Source organism: Coregonus clupeaformis, chromosome 6 (genome assembly GCF_020615455.1).
Source record: "Coregonus clupeaformis isolate EN_2021a chromosome 6, ASM2061545v1, whole genome shotgun sequence".
Taxonomy (NCBI): domain Eukaryota; kingdom Metazoa; phylum Chordata; class Actinopteri; order Salmoniformes; family Salmonidae; genus Coregonus; species Coregonus clupeaformis.
This window is the reverse complement of record NC_059197.1, coordinates 36,937,658-36,957,764: the sequence shown is the minus strand read 5'-3', so window position 1 is coordinate 36,957,764 and position 20,107 is coordinate 36,937,658. Positions and strand designations below refer to the sequence as shown.

At 46.9% G+C, this 20,107-nt stretch overlaps 1 protein-coding gene across 1 annotated transcript; it reads left to right on the top strand.

Annotated features, from left to right (window-relative positions):
• Positions 1-329: 329 nt before the first annotated feature.
• Positions 330-18,230, top strand: LOC121567875 (PHD finger protein 13). Its single transcript, XM_041878224.2, has 4 exons — positions 330-765; positions 15,295-15,381; positions 16,694-17,615; positions 17,891-18,230. Exons 1-4 carry the CDS (start codon positions 754-756, stop codon positions 18,118-18,120), a joined length of 1,251 nt encoding a protein of 416 aa, XP_041734158.2. The 5' UTR covers positions 330-753; the 3' UTR covers positions 18,121-18,230.
• The last annotated feature ends 1,877 nt before the right edge of the window (positions 18,231-20,107 follow it).

Genomic DNA, 20,107 nt, shown 5'->3' with positions numbered 1-20,107 from the left:
ACCTGTGCTCTATGATCTATTGCCGACTTTTCGCGGGAGATATGATAACGTATTCTACTGTTCAGCGCTTCAGGCTACTAGATTTCGGACGGACTCAACCATCTGACTGGATAGGGGTGTTCCACAATAGGATACGCTGTATGTAGTACGTTTTGTTTTTAGTTGTGTCATGCAAATGTGTTATAGCATTATAATATTCTGCTACAATCTATAACGCATATTTATTATACCTCAATGGTTATTTTAGATAGTATTCGTTCATCCATCTACGAAACGGGAGTTACCCTCCTCTTTTGAGTTAAAGCGGTCCTGTCCTGCTCGGGGAGTGATGTCACTGATAGAATGTGATCATTTCGCGAATCAGTGTACTTCTCGTTGCTTTTTTTAATCATAAGACAGCTTGTGCGGCATCGACAGACGATTGTTCGTAGAGAGACTATCAAAGAAAAGTACATTTTCGGTCTTAGTCTGCCTTCTAGGACAGCTACTCAATGGTTTATTATTAAACCTTTTGTGGATCAAACAACGTAGTTGGCTACATTTCAACTGGGTGACAATGCTAGAATGTTTTGTAGCTAAATGTTGTCTGTTTTGACGAACGTTTTGCTGTAAACTAGAACGTCGAGAGTTATTTTCCTAAAAGACCCAATTTCGTCGATTGAAGATCATCAGGACAGGGCTACAGCCGAGCAAGGAGGACAAGATATCACCCTCAGCATTTTGTTTCCAGTTGATCTACAGCGACATACAACAATGTTAACCCAGGTATGTATGGTTTATTACATTCTTATTAGCCTACATTCTTGGTACATTCTTTCCAAAGTGGTAAGAACAAACAAGGTTCCGTGCAGGCTACTAGCCGCTTGTTGTTGTGTGTGGTGTGTCCAGGGCGCGTGTCTTGGACTTGGACACGACAATGTTCTTTCCGGGTAGCCTAATGAATCAAACCCCTCAAATGATGGTCAATGAAAAAAAGCATCGACAACGATGGATGCTCTTTTATTTGCACTTCGTGTGAAACGTGTCCTCTAGTTTGTGTGTCCAGAAAATGTTGACACAACTTATTTTTTTCCTGCGCAGCATCGAGTGTGTGTAGCCTAGGCTAGACAGAAGCCATGTCAGGAGGAATTCTATTGTGTCGCTGAAATATTTGGCACTCCGCTCATTGATTTGCAATCGCAACTTTATGTTACTGACAAATTAGATCCGTGAGTAGACTAGACTAGGATGCCATCTGATCAAGCTCTCGAATTTAGAGAAACTATTTGAAGAAGCGAAGGCTACATTTTATTAACCTACCTCAACAGTCTAACCCACTGTCATTTTTCTCCGATGACCGCCCAGCAATCAGGTTACGATGAAGTGACATCTTCGTCGCCATTTTTAGATAAAATTACTTTTAAGGACCGGAGAGTATCATTTTAGTGATTTTGGGCACGGTGTTTGTCTCGTTATGCGTTGATCAGTTCCTGTGCAGACGACCCCTGTGTAGAGACAGACATGAAGTAGATTTTTTCCTGATTGTCAAATCTCGGATGGGATGATAATGACAATAAGACTAGCCAGCTTATACACGAAAAGTTGTGTATTGTTGAAATGACGACCAGGCTACATTTGGCGCTCCGAGAAACCATCGAGACCGGCTTCGTTGTCAGTGTTTCTGTCATACATGCACCTACAGTCTTTCAGCCCTCGTTTCCTCCCATCCCCCATTAGCCCTTCCGCTCCGGCTTTACACACTCCGAAACAATGTTGCCATTAAGTGATACATAATGTCCAATCGAGTTACAAGTTGCAACAGTGTTGCAATAGCCTCTGTATATCAACACATGTCTGCAATATTCACGAGTCGTTCTTGGGCTATAGGATACGTTTTCATGCGTTGTAGGCTATTTGGGTACACGTTTTTGAAGGGCTGTTCATTTTGTGTAATGCCAGTGTGAGGCCTTTCTTAGCCTAAAGTTGTGGGTTCTTTCAAAGCACAACTCTATATTTCTTGCATACTCATATTATTGTTATTGTTATTATTATTCCACCCGCTCTATTGCTTAAAATGATTAAGCTATTAACACTCAGCGCGCCGGAAATCTATAACTACTAGAATGGCCATGACGGTCAGTTGTTATTTCAACTGTGTAAATATTCCATAATCAGTGGCGACACGTCATTCAGGGGAGGGGGGGCAGAGCCTGTTTTTGCCTGTTTTGCATGTTCTTTTGCCATTAATACGTGTCACATATCAGTTTGCAAACAATGTAAAAAAAATATATATATATATAATATTGAGTTAATAAAGCACATACAAACATGGTCTCTTTTTTGCTTTCTTGAATAAGGCAGCTCCAAAATGCAGGTGTTTCAGCCTAGCTCAGTGCTTTCTGTGGTGGTGGGGCAGCCAGCGGAAAATACAGAGCATAGGGGTTGGTAATGTTCTCTATTTGCGCCGTGATTGGCTCAGTGTTCTGTCACTCATGGGTACACTACACCACTGCAAATTCTACAGGGAGAGCTAGAAAATTCAAGCCCCTTGGGTCCTGCCATAGAGTTACATTAGAAGTGCCCATCCAAGAAGGCTCAAGGTCATTGGCCACAGATAAAAATGTCAAATCACGTTTTATCTACCCTAGCTTTGATTGGACTGATCATGTCAACATCATACTTTCAAAATCTTAGCTAGACAAGCAGTCATCATCATGAATCAAGTCGACAATCTACTGGCAAGTCCTTTTCAATCCTTGTCATATGAAGAGAAATTATAGATAAAAGGTATCGGTGCTCATCGGCCATTGGACATAAACATTACACAAGTCGGAAATCGCAAATTCAACAATGAGTGGTTTGGAAGGAAGCAGTGGCTAACTGCAAGCATCTCTGTAGCTCAATTGGTAGAGCATGGTGCTTGTAATGCCAGGGTTGTGGGTTCGATCCCCGGGACCACCCATACGTAAAAATGTATGCACACATGACTGTAAGTCGCTTTGGATAAAAGCGTCTGCTAAATGGCATATTATTATTATTATTATTATATCTCAAAGCAATCACTATTTTGCTTCCCATGCCTGCTATTCAATGGAGAGGGTGTGTGGTCCAAGTCTGGGTTTAAGGATTTAAAACATAATAATATAATATAAAACCTAATATTAGATAAAGGGAACATACGTGAACAATTAACACAACAATTACATATTTATTTCATAAACAAAGTTATGCAACACCCAATTCCCCAGTGTGAAAAAGTAATTGCCGCCTTACACTCAATAACTGGTTGTGCCACCATTAGCTGCAATGACTCCAACCAAATGCTTCCTGTAGTTGTTGATCAGTCTCTCACGTCGCTGTGGAGGAAATTTGGGCCACTCTTCCATGCAGAACTGCTTTAACTCAGTGACGTGTGGGTTTTCAAGCATGAACTGCTCGTTTCAAGTCCTGCCACATCTCAATTGGGATTAGGTCTGGACTTTGACTAGGCCATTCCAAAACTTCCAATTTGTTGCTTTTTAACCATTTTCATGTAGACTTGATTGTGTGTTTTGGATCATTGTCTTGCTGCATGACCCAGCTGCGCTTCAGCTTCAGCTCACAGATGGATGGTCTGACATTCTCCTGTAGAATTCTCTGATACAGAGCAGAATTCATGGTTCCTTCTATTAAGGCAAGTCGTCCAGGTCCTGAGGCAGCAAAGCATCCCCAAACCATCACACCACCACCACCATGCTTGACCTTTGGTATGATGTTCTTACTGTGGAATGCAGTGTTTGGTTTTCGCCAGGCATAATGGGACCCATCTTGTCCAAAAAGTTGACTCAAGTTTGCCAAAAAGCACCTGGATGATCATCAAGACTCTTGGAAGAATGTTTTATGGACAGATGATTCAAAAGTATAACTTTTTGGACGACATGGTTCCAGTAATGCCTGGCGAAAACCAAACTCTGCATTCCACAGTAAGAACATCATACCAAAGGTCAAGTGTGGTGGTGTGATGGTTTGGGGATGCTTTGCTGCCTCAGGACCTGGACGACTTGCCTTAATAGAAGGAACCATGAATTCTGCTCTGTATCAGATAATTCTACAGGAGCATGTCAGACCATCTGTCTGTGAACTGAATCTAAATCTTCAGCAACTTTGTGCAGGGAGAGTGAGAGTGCTTAAAGTGTTTTTTGCAGACCTATCCTCGTTTTCCACCTTTTTCACGGGCTCATCCAAAAGACTCTCCGCTCTTGCGGAATCAACGAACAGACGGGTCCCCAGGCCACCGGGTACACAATGGAACTTCAAAAGCAGAACTGTCAATGCAGTGTGGGAGGACCATGAGGCACTGGCCCAATGCATGGAGGACATCCACACGCAGCCTGGATGGGATGAGATCACCATCAGCAAGGCTTATGGCCTGTCCATGAAACTCAACGATCCCACATTTCTGCAACTGCTCAAGTTATTTTCCTTGGTAATGCAGCGGTGGATGTTTTGTACAACATAATGCAGAAACAAACCATTGGTGCAGCAGGAATCGTCGGAGCAATCAACAACTTCAAGGCGAACGTTCAAAACATTCGCGAGCAAACTAATGCACTGACCAAAGGACATGTTGATGCCACTGAACCAAGGCAGAGAAACCTTAACACTGCACCCATGATGAATGAGGCATGCGAAACAATCGCTGCTCATGTGCAAGAAAGGTTTTCTGAAAGTGACCAGTTAATTGCAGCAAAGTTGGACAGCTCATTTCCCCCCCAGTATGGACATTCCTTTCCGACCGCAGAACTCCAGTGTGCTACCAAGCAATGGCCTGTGGGCAACCAGGAGAAGTTGAAAAACTGAGATGTCCCCTCTCTACCGGCATTCCTGAACTGCACACTGGAAAGAGAGCACTTTCTTTATTGAAATCACTCTACGAGAACAACCTGCAGGAGGCCTTGTCTGAGACGGTCTCTCTTCTCAAAATCATCATCACCACTCCGATGACAACCGCAGAGTCAGAAAGAAAAGGTTCCACCCTTAAAAGGATAAAAACCTTCACACGTAACTCCATGGGCCAGAAAAGGTTAAATGCATTGGCCATGCTGTCAATCCAGTATGACTTCATCCAGAGAGTGCCAGACTTTGATGATAAAGTAATTGAGAAGTTTTCCCACAAGAAGGACCGCCGTGCCAACTTCCTGTTCAAGTGAGCACAGCACAACAATATGTCTAGTATGCTGCTGCATAAGTGATGTAATATGCCAGGGAGATGTGTATACTGTAGCTAAGAAAGTAATACTAAGTGTATGTTGTGTAGTAAGCAGTTAGTAGCCTATGTGTCTCACTCACCCTAAGAATGTGGTCCCTTTCCCCCTTAGAACTTAGCCTACTGTTCTGACTTGGTGGTGCACATGCAGCCTATAGCCTGTTTTAGAGAAATGTCATCATCAAATATTGTAAGAGCTTTCATTGTCTGCTTATGTGCCCCCATTATTGATCCTACGGTTCTGACTTGGTGTACAGGGAGAACACTGTAAGAACGGCCCATGTTCTGAATTATGTCGCTGTCCATTTCAAAATTGCTGAACGAATAGGCAGCATATAGGCTACATCCGTCTCAGCTCGCTCATGTCTTAATCGAAATTACGGCTTGCCTCTTAACCGCTTATCGTCATATATGCCATAGTTTGGACATCTGCATTGTTATATTGCTTATATAGGTCTCTCATTAGTATCTTATTAATAATTTTAGGCAATGTTAGAATTATGCATTTAATTGTTTTTCTTACTTTGTGTGTTATAATTAGCTCTGGTGCTTTTCTCCACGAGGAGGGTGGTAAGTTACAGACCCAACAACATTAAATTATAGTATCCCCTCCTCGTAACCATGTTTGCCAGTGACAGTCTCTTCCCATTCAAATATTTTTGTTCAACAAAAAGTTCAGTAATAGACCGATGTAATTCCAGTTCATATTGTGAGGGTTATTTTGTTTGCACAATGCGTAGTCAGTGCGTCTGTATATTGTCTATACAAGTGGATCCTCGTGATTTGTATTGTCCTTCCTTTTTAGACCACATAGGCCTAATAAAATATGTCAAATGGTAGGCTAACTGCTGAGTCTGGGTCTCTCTTTCTCTCTCTGTGGTGACTTAAAGAAGAGTAATGTTAAGGCCTCAACATCTTGCTGAATTTCTGTCGCTGCCCTTTTCGAAATTGCTGAACGAATACGCCTACCTCATCGCAGCTCGTTTGCTTGCACTTGCTTATACTTAGAGCTAAGTGTTAATTATATAAGAACAAACATTATGAATTTACTGAACATCAATGTAATAATGTTTGTGTATGGTTCAAAAGTCAAAACTCATGTGGACATTCATTATTATTGAAGGACAATGCGGTTCTTATCCAGTTACACAAATCCACAACGAGTCAGTAGAAACCATATTTATTTAAGCAAGTCAGCCATAAGCTTCACTCTCGGGAAAGCTTGATGTAGACCCTAAAAGTTTGTGGGCACCGTTTGTCACCATTATAGTGCATTTCATGTATTGTTTAGAGTTGTGTAGTGACTTCGCTGGCATGCATCTAAAGAAATTGGTTGTTTGCCCCACCAAGATTGACACGCTAAAATCGCCACTGTCCATAATAAATAATAAATTGCTAAATGAATGCTTTTATTGTGTTAAAATAGGTCATAAGAAACCTCAGGACACCAAATGTACATTGTAATCAGTCAGAAAATGTATTGATTGATCCAGAAGTGCATAGACTTGAGTGTATTTTCTGACTTTAAGACAACAGTTGCCTGCCCATCTAGCCCGTCCAAACTACACCGAAACTATATTGAAACTAATTTCACACATATTATAATAATAACAGATGTGGCCTAAAGAAAATATTAAATTGACAATAGTCTGATGGGTTACAATATTATCAATTGAGAATGAAGAGACTGATGACCAGTGCACCAGCACATTGTGCATTGACAAACGCACCAGTGCATTGGAAAAGAAGGGACCAGAGCTTACAAAATAGCACCTTCCATATCAGTCTACAGAGGTCCATGCAGGCCAGACGTTTTGATTGCTATACACTATCGGAAAGAGCAGATTCCAAGGTTTCTAATTAAACTATTTTTGCCAAACAACTCTACAAATTGTGCACACTGTCTCTGTTTCAAAGTATTACTTTTTCCTAGAACAACCGAGGCTCCATACACATGCGTTCCTCATGTGAGTACTGGCGACAATCAGCAATAACCATTTGGGAAAAATATCCTTTCTATTTTCTAATGTATATTCCATTACATCTTTACTGTAAAATATATGTTTTGACTGTGTTAGGGAAGGGGAATATACAGTGGGGAAAAAAAGTATTTAGTCAGCCACCAATTGTGCAAGTTCTCCCACTTAAAAAGATGAGAGGCCTGTAATTTTCATCATAGGTACACGTCAACTATGACAGACAATCCAGAAAATCACATTGTAGGATTTTTTATGAATTTATTTGCAAATTATGGTGGAAAATAAGTATTTGGTCAATAACAAAAGTTTCTCAATACTTTGTTATATACCCTTTGTTGGCAATGACACAGGTCAAACGTTTTCTGTAAGTCTTCACAAGGTTTTCACACACTGTTGCTGGTATTTTGGCCCATTCCTCCATGCAGATCTCCTCTAGAGCAGTGATGTTTTGGGGCTGTCGCTGGGCAACACGGACTTTCAACTCCCTCCAAAGATTTTCTATGGGGTTGAGATCTGGAGACTGGCTAGGCCACTCCAGGACCTTGAAATGCTTCTTACGAAGCCACTCCTTCGTTGCCCGGGCGGTGTGTTTGGGATCATTGTCATGCTGAAAGACCCAGACACGTTTCATCTTCAATGCCCTTGCTGATGGAAGGAGGTTTTCACTCAAAATCTCACGATACATGGCCCCATTCATTCTTTCCTTTACACGGATCAGTCGTCCTGGTCCCTTTGCAGAAAAACAGCCCCAAAGCATGATGTTTCCACCCCCATGCTTCACAGTAGGTATGGTGTTCTTCGGATGCAACTCAGCATTCTTTGTCCTCCAAACACGACTGAGTTGAGTTTTTACCAAAAAGTTATATTTTGGTTTCATCTGACCATATGACATTCTCCCAATCCTCTTCTGGATCATTCAAATGCACTCTAGCAAACTTCAGACGGGCATGGGCATGTACTGGCTTAAGCAGGGGGACACGTCTGGCACTGCAGGATTTGAGTCCCTGGCGGCGTAGTGTGTTACTGATGGTAGGCTTTGTTACTTTGGTCCCAGCTCTCTGCAGGTCATTCACTAGGTCCCCCCGTGGGGTTCTGGGATTTTTGCTCACCGTTCTTGTGATCATTTTGACCCCACGGGGTGAGATCTTGCGTGGAGCCCCAGATCGAGGGAGATTATCAGTGGTCTTGTATGTCTTCCATTTCCTAATAATTGCTCCCACAGTTGATTTCTTCAAACCAAGCTGCTTACCTATTGCAGATTCAGTCTTCCCAGCCTGATGCAGGTCTACAATTTTGTTTCTGGTGTCCTTTGACAGCTCTTTGGTCTTGGCCATAGTGGAGTTTGGAGTGTGACTGTTTGAGGTTGTGGACAGGTGTCTTTTATACTGATAACAAGTTCAAACAGGTGCCATTAATACAGGTAACGAGTGGAGGACAGAGGAGCCTCTTAAAGAAGAAGTTACAGGTCTGTGAGAGCCAGAAATCTTGCTTGTTTGTAGGTGACCAAATACTTATTTTCCACCATAATTTGCAAATAAATTCATTAAAAATCCTACAATGTGATTTTCTGGATATTTTTTTCTCAATTTGTCTGTCATAGTTGATGTCACGCGTGCTGTAGGTGGGTGTAGTGGTGGAATCGAACGCAGAACACCGAAGGATAGTCCAAACAACTTTAGTAAATCTCCAAACAGGAAAAATGACAACACTTGCCCGAAGGCAAAAATACGCACAAAGGCGAATAAGCAAAAAGCGCACTAACAGGTGCGTAACGCTCCAACGCAGTGGAGGAAAGCTCAACCGAGGCGAAAAGTAAGCCCAACACACGACAGACCAAAATCAATAACACACAACACTAGACAAACACAACGAGAAACTTATAGGACACTAATTACGCTAATGTAGAACAGGTGTGACAACAGCAGACAAAAGCAAACAAACATGAAATACAACGGTGGCAGCTAGTATTCGGAGACAACGAAGCGAAGCCTGCCCGAACAAGGGAGAAGGCAGCCTCGCGGAAACCGTGACAGTACCCCCTTGACCGGCGTCCAGACGTGCGCCGACTCAGGCCTCGGGACGCCGGAGAGCGTCGAGCAGGGTGCGTCGGGTCACGATGGAATTCCGTCAGGAGAAGGCGGGTCAAAATGTCTCTCCTCGGCACCCAGCACCGCTCCTCCGGACCGTACCCCTCCCACTCCACTAGATACTGAGACCCCCCATCCGGCGTCTCCGAATCCAAGATGGACCTCACGCGAGTACGCCGGTGCCCCCTCGATGTCCAATGGGGGCGGAGGAGTCTCCCTGATCTCACTTTCTTGGAGTGGGCCAGCTACCACCGGCCTGAGAAGGGACACATGGAGACGAGGGGTTAATACTTTTATATTCAACAGGTAGTTGTAATTTATAACACACCTCGTTCAACCTTCCCAGGACTTTAAATGGCCCTACAAACCACCCAGTTTCCGACAGGGCAGGCGGAGGGGCAGGTTCTGGTAGAGAGCCAGACTCGATCACCAGGTGCGTACACCGGTCCCTCACTGCGGTGGAGATCGGCGCTCTTATGAGCGTCGGAGGGCCCGCTGCAGGTGGGCGTGTGCAGCGTTCCATGTCTCCTCCGAGCGCCGCGCCCACTCATCCACCGCAGGAGCCTCGATCTGGCTCTGCTCCAAGGTGCCAGAACCGGCTGGTACCTTAACACACATTGGAAAGGGGTTAGGTTAGTGGAGGAATGGCGTAGGGAATTCTGGGCTATTTCGGCCCAGGAACGTACTTGCCCACTCCTCCGGCCGGTCCTGGCAGTATGTTCTAAGAAACCTACCCACATCCTGGTTCCACACGTTCCACCTGCCCATTACTCTCCGGGTGGTAACCCGAGGTGAGGCTCACGAGACCCAACCGCTCCATAGAAAGCTCTCCAGACTCTGGAGGTAAATTGGGGACCTCGATCAGACACAATATCCTCGGGTACGTAGTGCCGGAACACATGGGTGAATAGGGCTTGGCAGTTTGCAGGGGCGGTGGGAAGGCCCGGCATGGGGAGCAAACGACGGCCTTAGAAAACCGGTCCACACAACGACCAGTATAGTGGTATTCCCCTGTGAAGGGAGGGAAGGTCAGTAAGGAAATCCACCGAGAGGGTGGGACCATGGTCGTTGTGGGCAGGCGTGAGTAACTTACCCCTAGGCAGATGTCTAGGCGCCTTACACTGGGCGCACACCGAGCAGGAGGAAACATAAACCCTCACATCCCTTGCCAGCGTTGGGCCACCAGTACTTGGCACTAAGACAGTGCACTGTCCGGCCGATACCCGGGTGTCCAGAGGAGGGTGACGTGTGAGCCCAATAGATCAATCGATCCCGAACCTCGAGCTGAACATACTTCCGACTCCTCCGGGCATTGTGGTGGACTAGGGTCGAGGTGCGTAACGCCGCTCGAGCTCAGCATCGACCTCCCACACTACCGGTGCCACCAGACACGACTCCGGCAGTATGGGAGTGGGCTCCACGGACCTCTCCTCCGTGTCATACCGCGAGACAGCGCATCTGCCTTACCTTCTGTGACCCAGGGATGTACGTGATCTTAAATGTAAACCGGGTCAAGAACATATTCCATCTAGCCTGCCGAGGGTTTAGCCTCTCGCTGCCCGGATGTACTCCAGGTTACGGTGGTCCGTCAAATGAGAAAGGGTGTTGAGCCCCCCTCAAGCCAGTGCCTCCACACCTTTGAGGCCTGTACCACGGCTAACAGCTCCCTGTCCCCCTACGTCATAGTTTCGCTCCGCCGGACTGAGCTTCTTGGAATAGAAGGCACAGGGGCGGAGTTTAGGTGCGCGCGCCTGACCGTTGTGAAAGCACGGCTCCACACCGGCCTCGGACGCGTCCACCTCTACCTGAAATGGTAAGAGGGGATCCGGATGCGCCAGCACTGGGCCGAGTGCAAACAGGTCCTTCAGCCTCCCAAATGCCCTGTCCGCCTCTGGCAGACCACTGCAGACGCACCTTGGGCCCCCTTCACAGAGATGTGATGGGAGCTGCCACCTGTCCAAAACCCCGGATAAACCTCCGGTGTAGATTTGCAAACCCCAAAAACTGCTGCACCTCCTTCACAGTGGTTGGTGTTTGCCAATTACGCTACGGCTGACACCCGTCTTACCCTCCATCTTCACCCCCTGACGCAGACAACTGATACCCCCAAAAAGGAGACCGACTCCTGGAAAAACAGACACTTCTCTGCCTTAACATACAGGTCGTGCTCCACCAGCCTCCCGCAACACTCTGCGCACCAGGGCCACATGCTTCGTGACACGGGTAGGCGAGTACCACCGAGAATGTCATCTATGTACACCACGACCCCCTGCCCCTGCATGTCCCTGAAGATCTCATCCATGAATGATTGGAAAACTGACGGAGCGTTCATCAACCCGTATGGCATGACAAGATACTCGTAATGGCCCGAGGTGGTACTAAAGGCTGTCTTCCATTCATCGCCCTCCCTGATGCGTACCAAGTTGTACGCGCTCCTGAGATCTAATTTAGTGAAGAAACACGCCCCATGCAAGGACTCAGTCATGGTCGCAATCAGCGGGAGTGGATAACTGGACTTCACCATGATCTAATTGAGACCACGGTAATCGATGCACGGGCGTAAACCACCATCCTTCTTCTTCACAAAAAAGAAACTCGAGGACGCAGGGGAAGTGGAAGGCCGTATGTATCCTTGTCTCAGAGATTCGTCTATGTAAGCCTCCATAGCTTTCTTCTCCTCCTGAGACAGAGGATACACATGGCTCCGTGGGAGCGCAGCTCCTGCCTGGAGGTCTATCGCACAATCTCCCCTGCCTATGGGCGGCAACTGTCGCCCTCGACTTCACTAAACGCAATAGCCAAATCCCCACTACTCAGGGAGGACGTGCAATGCGGGCACCTGGTTTGGACTCTCCACCGAGGTAGCCCCTCACGAAACACCTAAACATCTACCCACACACTGGGCAGACCACTCCATCAGAGCCCTCTCCTGCCACGGAAATAGATGGGTTATGGGTACTCAACCAGGGCATGCCCAGCACCACCGGATACGCAGGAGAGTCAATCAGAAATAGCTGAATCATCTCCCTGATGACCCCCTCACACATCCTAAGTGGCGCAGTGACCTCCTGATCAAGCCCGCACCCAACGGACGGCTATCTAGGGCATGAACGGGAAAGGGACATCAACAGGAAGAAGGGGAATCCCTAAAGCTAAACAAAACTTCTTATCAATAAAATTCCCAGCCGCGCCTGAATCTACCAGCGCCTTATGCTGGGAATGAGGTGCTACCTGTGGAAAACTCACAGGCATACAGAAATGTGCAACAGAGTGCTCTGGGTGAGTGGGGCGCCTACTCACCTGGAAGAATCCCCAGTGCGGGACCTGTCGTCCTCTCCCCTGGGAGGCCATCCCCAGCACCTAGCCGCGGTGTGTCCTCCCCCGACCACAGTTGGTGCAGGGGATGGACCCCAGTAAGCCGACCCCCTCCTCTCTCTGCGCCAGCGCCCCGAGCTCCATGGGACACGGCTCGGAGGCGCTGGAGGGTGAAATGGACGGACCCCCTCGGGACGTCCGCGGGTAGCTAGTAGGTTATCCAGCCTGATGGACATGTCGACCAACTGGTCGAACGAGGCTGGTGTCCCTACAAGCCAGCTCCCGACGGACGTCCCTCGTAGACTACATCTGTAGCTGATCGACGAGAGCGATCATTCCACCCTGCATCTGCCGCTAGAGCACGAATTCGAGGGCGAACTCTTGGGCACTCCTCCTCCCCCTGCCGGAGGAAGACCAGACGCTCCCCGCCGCTTTCCCTCCGGGAGGATGAGTCAAACACCGCCCTGGGCGGCGGGAGAACTCGTCGTACGTGATGGTGTCCGCGTCGATCCTCCTCCACTCCGCGTTGGCCCATTCCCAATGCCTTCCGGAAAGGCAGGAGATCAGGGCGGACACGCTCTCATGTCCCGGCGCCGGGTGCACGGTGGCCAGGTACAGCTCCACCTGGAGAAGGAATCCTGACACCCGGCCGCGGTTCCATCGTAGGCCCTCGGGAGCGAGAGTCGGACTCCTCGGGGTTCCGATGCGGGGAATGGGCGGACTGGCTGATGGTGCTGCGCAGGGAGGGGTGGCGGTGGGCGTTCCCCAGCCTCGGATGGTGGTGATCACCTCCTGCAGTCAGCGGTCCCCATCTGCAGGATCTGGTCCCGTTGTTCCCGGACCTGGTCCTCCAGCTCTGGGCTGCTGCGCTCCTGCTGATTCCATTATTGGTGTGTTATTCTGTCACCGCGTGCTGTAGGTGGGTGTAGTGGTGGAATCAAACGCAGAACACCGAAGGATAGTCCAAACAACTTTAGTAAATCTCCAAACAGGAAAATGACAACACTTGCCCGAAGGCAAAATACGCACAAAGGCGAATAAGCAAAAAGCGACACTAACAGGTGCGTAACGGCTCCAACGCAGTGGAGGAAAGCTCAACCCCGATCGAAAAAGGCAAAATAAGCCCAACACGCGACAGACCAAAATCAATAACACACAACACTAGACAAACACAACGAGAAACTTATAGGACACTAATTACGCTAAACGAGAACAGGTGTGACAACAAACAGACAAAAGCAAACGAACATGAAACATACAACGGTGGCAGCTAGTATTCCGGAGACAACGAACGCCGAAGCCTGCCCGAACAAGGGAGAGAGGCAGCCTCGGCCGAAACCGTGACAGTTGACGTGTACCTATGATGAAAATTACAGGCCTCTCTCATCTTTTTAAGTGGGAGAACTTGCACAATTGGTGGCTGACTAAATACTTTTTTCCCCACTGTAAGTCTGCTAAATGAACAATTTGATTTCGTAGCCTTTGCTATAAAACACAGATAAATACAACTCAAAACATGCTATTCTCTTCTGTTCTTTTGAAATAAATTGTCTTTTATCATGTTTTTTTTAAATGAACTTCCTAAACAGAATATTAATGGCTTTTTATAATATTTATACTTTTTCACCTATAACCATTTAACGTTTGCATAAATTAACATTGGTTTGAATGAGAACCATAGGACTACAGAGGTAGCTATTCAAAATGGTCCTGCTCCTTTGCCAATTAAGCTATAAGACCAAATAAAAAATGTTCAGGCTATCCTAATTCTTTAAAATCCTTATCAACTATAACTATAAATGTGCATAAATTAGCATAAAATAACTCACCAACAGTAACTCTTGAGACGTTCAAGCTAGATACGCCAAACCAAATTTCTCATGTTCAGGCTATCCTAATTTTAAATTCTTTAAAATCTTTTTCATTTATAACTATTCACTTTTGCATAAATTAGCATAACCTATCCCACCAACAGTAACTATTTAACCGATCAAGCTAGAGACACCAAACCAACTTTCACATGTTCAGGCTATCATATCTTATCCTATCAATCATTCAATCAGTCTTTCCATCTACCTACATTTTCAACTATAACCATTTCCACTACTATAACCATAAATACTTTAAAACAAGCTAGCAAGCACACCACATTTTCTTCAGGAAATGTATTTTTCTAGTTTAGCTTGAGCTTGATCACTTCTAGGATATATATAGCTGTTTTTGCAGCATAGGTATCTCTCTTGGCCACACCGAGTCAGTCCCACCATCGATCCAGGTTAATAATGTTTACATTTCAAAAGGCGTGGGCCCTGACATTCTAAAGCAGTAGTCGGTAATCGTTGTATCTTTATCGTGACGCCTGCTTTCACACACTGGGATTGTCTGTTACATAACTGGCTCGATGTTGTCGACTGAATGAAGTCTAGGCTAGCCTACAACCGATTGGTTGGTCGGTGTGACAGCGCCTCCCACGCTTGGTTCACGGCAGTTTACTATTGCACTTTGTTTCAGTTCGCCGGGTGCACCGAGTAGGCGGAGTTTGCTTTCAAGGCCAATGGAATGGTCTCAAATGCACACACTCTGCCTACCCAGCGTTACGGGCCAGCTGCATAGATGGGAGGGACTCAGCATATGTTGTAATGTGGTTATTAATGGTCTATAATAACAAGGTGTTCATTTGTTTCCGCAGAGAAAGAGAAAACGCACTGTGGAAGACTTCAACCAGTTTTGCACCTTTGTGTTGGCCTATGCTGGATACATCCCTTATCAAACAGAGGTAGGTTGATAAAACACTGTTTTTTCCTGTTCAAGTAAGACTGAGATGTAGCTTATTAACACCAAATTGCTCTTGTAATTAATTGATGTCTTATTGTTTCTACACTTAAAAAATATATAAACGCAACATGTAAAGTGTTGGTCCCATGTTTCATGAGCTGAAATAAAAGATCCCAGAAATGTTCCATACGCACAAAAAGCTAATTTCTCTCAAATTTTGTGCACAAATTTGTTTAAATCCCTGTTAGTGATAATTTCTCCTTTGCCAAGATAATCCATCCACCTGACAGGTGTGGCATATCAAGAATCTGATTAAACAGCATGATCATTACACAGGTGCACCTTGTACTGGGGACAATAAAATGCCACTCTAAAATGAGCAGTTTTGTCACACAACACAATGCCACACATGTTTTGAGGGAGCGTGCAATTGGCATGCTGACTGCAGGAATGTCCACCAGAGCTGTTGCCAGAGAATTCAAAGTTCATTTCTATACGTCGTTTTAGAGAATTTGGCAGTGCGTCCAACCGGCCTCACAACCGCAGACCTCGTGTATGGCGTCATGTTTGCGAGCAGTTTGCTGATGTGAACGTTGTGAACAGAGTGCCCCATGGTGCCGGTGGGTTATGGTATGGGCAGGCATAAGCTACGACGAACACAATTGCATTTTATCAATGGCAATTTGAATGCACAGGGATTCCGTGACGAGATCCTGAGGCCCATGGTTGTGCCACTCATCCGCTGCCATCACCTCATGTTTCAGCATGATAATGCACAGCCCCATGTCGCAAGGATCTGTACACAATTCCTGGAAACGGAAAATGTCCCAGTTCTTCTATGGCCTGCATACTCACCCATTGATCACGTTTGGGATGCTCTGGGTCAACGTGTACAACAGTGTGTTCCCGCCAATATCCAGCAACTTCGCACAGCCATTGAAGAGGAGTGGGACAACATTCCACGGGCCACAATCAACAGCCTGATCAACTCTATGCGAAGGAGATGTGTTGCGCTGCATGAGGCAAATGGTGGTCACACCAGATACTGACTGGTTTTCTTATCCACGCCCCTACCATTTTTGTAAGGTATCTGTGACCAACAGATGCATGTCTGTATGCCCAGTCATGTGAAATCCATAGATGAGGGCCTAATCAATTTATTTCAATTGACTGATTTCCTTATATGAACTGTAACTCAGTAAAATCTTTGAAATTGTTGCATGTTGCGTTTTATATTTTTGTTCAGTATATTTCTGTTGAATAAGGTCTCCAGTTCTGCTGTTGTGTTTACATGGTGATGTATCCCCTTGTAGGAGTGGTGGTGTAGTGAAAGCAAGCCCAGTGACAGCAACCCCTGCAGCACCAGCCACAGTACCAGTCCATGGAGCTACCAGTCCTCTCCTAACTCAGACTGTGGCTCCTCCGCTCAGAGCCAGAAGGAGAAAGGGAAGGAGGTGAAGAGGAGGAGGTCAGACAAGAAACCAGCCGGGCCTGGCCAGGGGGAGAAGAAGCCTAGAGGAGGAAGTGCCAAAAAGTCTCCCAATACGAAACAGACTGCCCCTAGATCAACAGTCAGCAGAACGCCAGAGCTCCATGAGCAGCACCAGCCCCAGTCTGGACGGACCAACCACAACAGCTGTCCGACTGACAACAAAACACATACTCTGACAGTTCCCAAACGTGACCATGACTGTAAACTTCCCCAATCTTCCCTGACTCAACTCTTCCCTGATGCCACCCCCAGCAGCTCTCTGTCTGTCCACAGGCACAAGACCAACACCGGTCAGACAGACACACCAGACCCCAACGGGTCAGCTGGGAAGACGAGTGACGCTACAACCCTTCAGAAGACAGGAAGTGACGAACTTGAACAGGAAGTGACAGAGCAGCCTGTTGACATGACAACAACAAGCTATGAGACGGAGAGGAGCAGTCCTCACAGGCCAGGAGACAGAGAAAAGAAGAGAAGAAAGGAAGAGGAGAATGGGGCGAGGGAGAGCTGGGAGGGGTCTGGGAGTGAAGGAGGGATAGACAGGGGTCAGAGGTCAGATATCCTGAGGATGGTGATGGACAGGAGGTTGAGAGATCAGCTAGCTGAAGACCAGGAGACAGGCTACCACACAGAGGAGGGCAGCAGCCCCGACCAGGACCAGGACCATGGAGGGAGCCACTACCAGACAGACCAGGGAGGGAGCGATGGAGAGGACACATCTGCAGACAACAGCAAGATGGAGGGTGAGTAAAGAGGAACCCCACCTGAGACTTAAGATGCATCCCAAATGGCACGCTCTCCTCTGTATCACTAATTTTGACCAGGGCCCATATTCCCTATATAGTGAACTACTTTTGACCAGGACCCTAGTAGGGCTCTAGTCAAAAGTAATAGGGAACAGCGAGCCGTTTTGGTCGCAGCTCACTCATTACCTCATCACTATCTACAACCATCATTGCTAGTTTAAAACAGAGGCTGTGTTTAATATAACATCTCTCTTCTATTTTTCTCTTCTCAGATGAGGACGACTCATGGGACCTGATCACCTGTTTCTGCCTGAAGCCGTTCGCGGGTCGGCCCATGATAGAGTGTAGTGAGTGTGGCACCTGGGTGCACCTGTCTTGCGCTAAGATCCGCCGCACCCACGTTCCTGAAGTCTTCACCTGCCAGCCCTGCCGAGATGCCAAGACCAACATCAGACGCTCCAACCGGGCGCGGATCGCCCCCCGCAAACGCTTCAGCGACTAGAGAGCAACAGCTGGTTCATTGGCTGCGTCCCAACTGGCGGCAGGTAGCCTAGCGGCTAAGAGCATTGGGCCAGTAACCAAAAGGTCACTGGTTCAAATCCCCAAGGTGGAAAAATCCCCAACAACAACTGCTCCCCGGGCACTGATGATGTTGATTAAGGCAGCCGCCCGCACCTCTCTGATTCAGAGGGGTTGGGTTAAATGCAGAAGACACATTTCGGTTGAATGCATTCAGTGTAACTGACTAGGTATCCCCTTTCCTATTCCGTATATAGTGAACTACTTTTGACCAGAGCCATATGTAGGGAATAGGGTGCCATTTGGGACGTTGACCACTAGTGAGCATCAAGTTCTTTGCTGGTCCATTCTGCCACTCTGCACAAACCACCTCCAGCCACCAGGGTTGTGTTCAGTAAGACACACAGTAAACGTAAATTAACTTTTGTTATTGAATAAGTCCAGGTAGTCCTCCCTGTTTCAGTCATTTTTCTTCCGTTTTGTGCCTAATGAACACGACCCAGGACACTGCCATCAGCAACCAAGCCATGAGTCTACGGTCGTGTTCCCCTGCTCAGACGTTGCATTCATCAACGAATGGTTGCGTGCCACATCCTCAACTGTGCCGTCGGCAACAATTGTTATAACATATGATGTGGCTAGCTAATACTTAAAATACCTATACAGGCATTGTAAGATCCAATCACTCTCTCCAGAACAGTACAATGTCCATGCATTCACAGACAATCATGTCTTCTCAGGAAGGAATGAGGGGCTACAGGAGAGAGAAAGAGGGAATGGGCGGGATGGAGTGAGGGCAGGGGTGAAAGAGGGATGTGGTTGGTAAGTCTGCTGTTACTGTTGTGGTGAGAACATAACATCTTCTCACATGCTAATCTCATTTACCCCCACCCCTCCCTTCATCCATCCCTTTTATCCCTCCAGGCTCCATCCACCCCTCCCTTCATCCATCCCTTTATCCCTCCAGGATCCATCCATCCATCCCCTTATCCCTCCAGGCTCCATCCACCCCTCCCTTCATCCATCCCCTTATCCCTCCAGGCTCCATCCACCCCTCCCTCCCTTCATCCATCCCTTTATCCCTCCAGGCTCCATCCACCCCTCCCTTCATCCATCTCTCCCTCCCTCCATCCACCCCCTCCCTTCATCCATCCCTTTATCCCTCCAGGCTCCATCCACCCCTCCCTTCATCCATCTCTTCCTCCCTCCCTCCATCCACGCCTCCCTTCATCCATCCCTTTATCCCTCCAGGCTCCATCCACCCCTCCCTTCATCCATCTCTTCCTCCCTCCCTCCATCCTCCCATCTCTTCCTCCCTCCATCCACCCATCTCTTCATTGGTACATCACTGAACCTAAGGGCTTGCCTTGGCTGATCTACACTAGTATGTTCAATTCACTACTTAGGATTGTACTATGTAAGGAATAGGGTGCCATTTGAGACACATGGACAGGTTTCTGGGGACTGCTTTCTCAAAATATGCATTTTTAGTTTGTTCCACAGTTGTCATTTAAGATGTAAAAGATTGTCTCTTCCAAACACGTTATGTATGTACACTGAGTGTACAAAGCATTAAGAACACTTTCCTAATATTGAGTTGCCTCAATTCATCAGGGTATGGACTCTACAGGGTGTCGAAAGCGTTCCACAGGGATGCTGGCCCATGTTCACTCCAAAGCTTCCCACAGTTGTGTCAAGTTGGCTGGATGTCCTTTGGGTGGTGGACCATTCTTGATACACACGGGAAACTGTTGAGCGTGAAAACCCAGCAGTGTTGCAGTTCTTGACACAAATCGGTGCGCCGGCACCTACTATCATACCCAATTCAAAAGCACTTACAGCTTTAGTTTTTCCCCGTTCACCCTCTGAATGGCACACATACACAATCCAGGCATAAAAAATAATTATTTAACCTGTCTCCTCCCCTTCATCTACACCAGGGTTCTTCAATTCCGGTCCTGGAGGGCCGA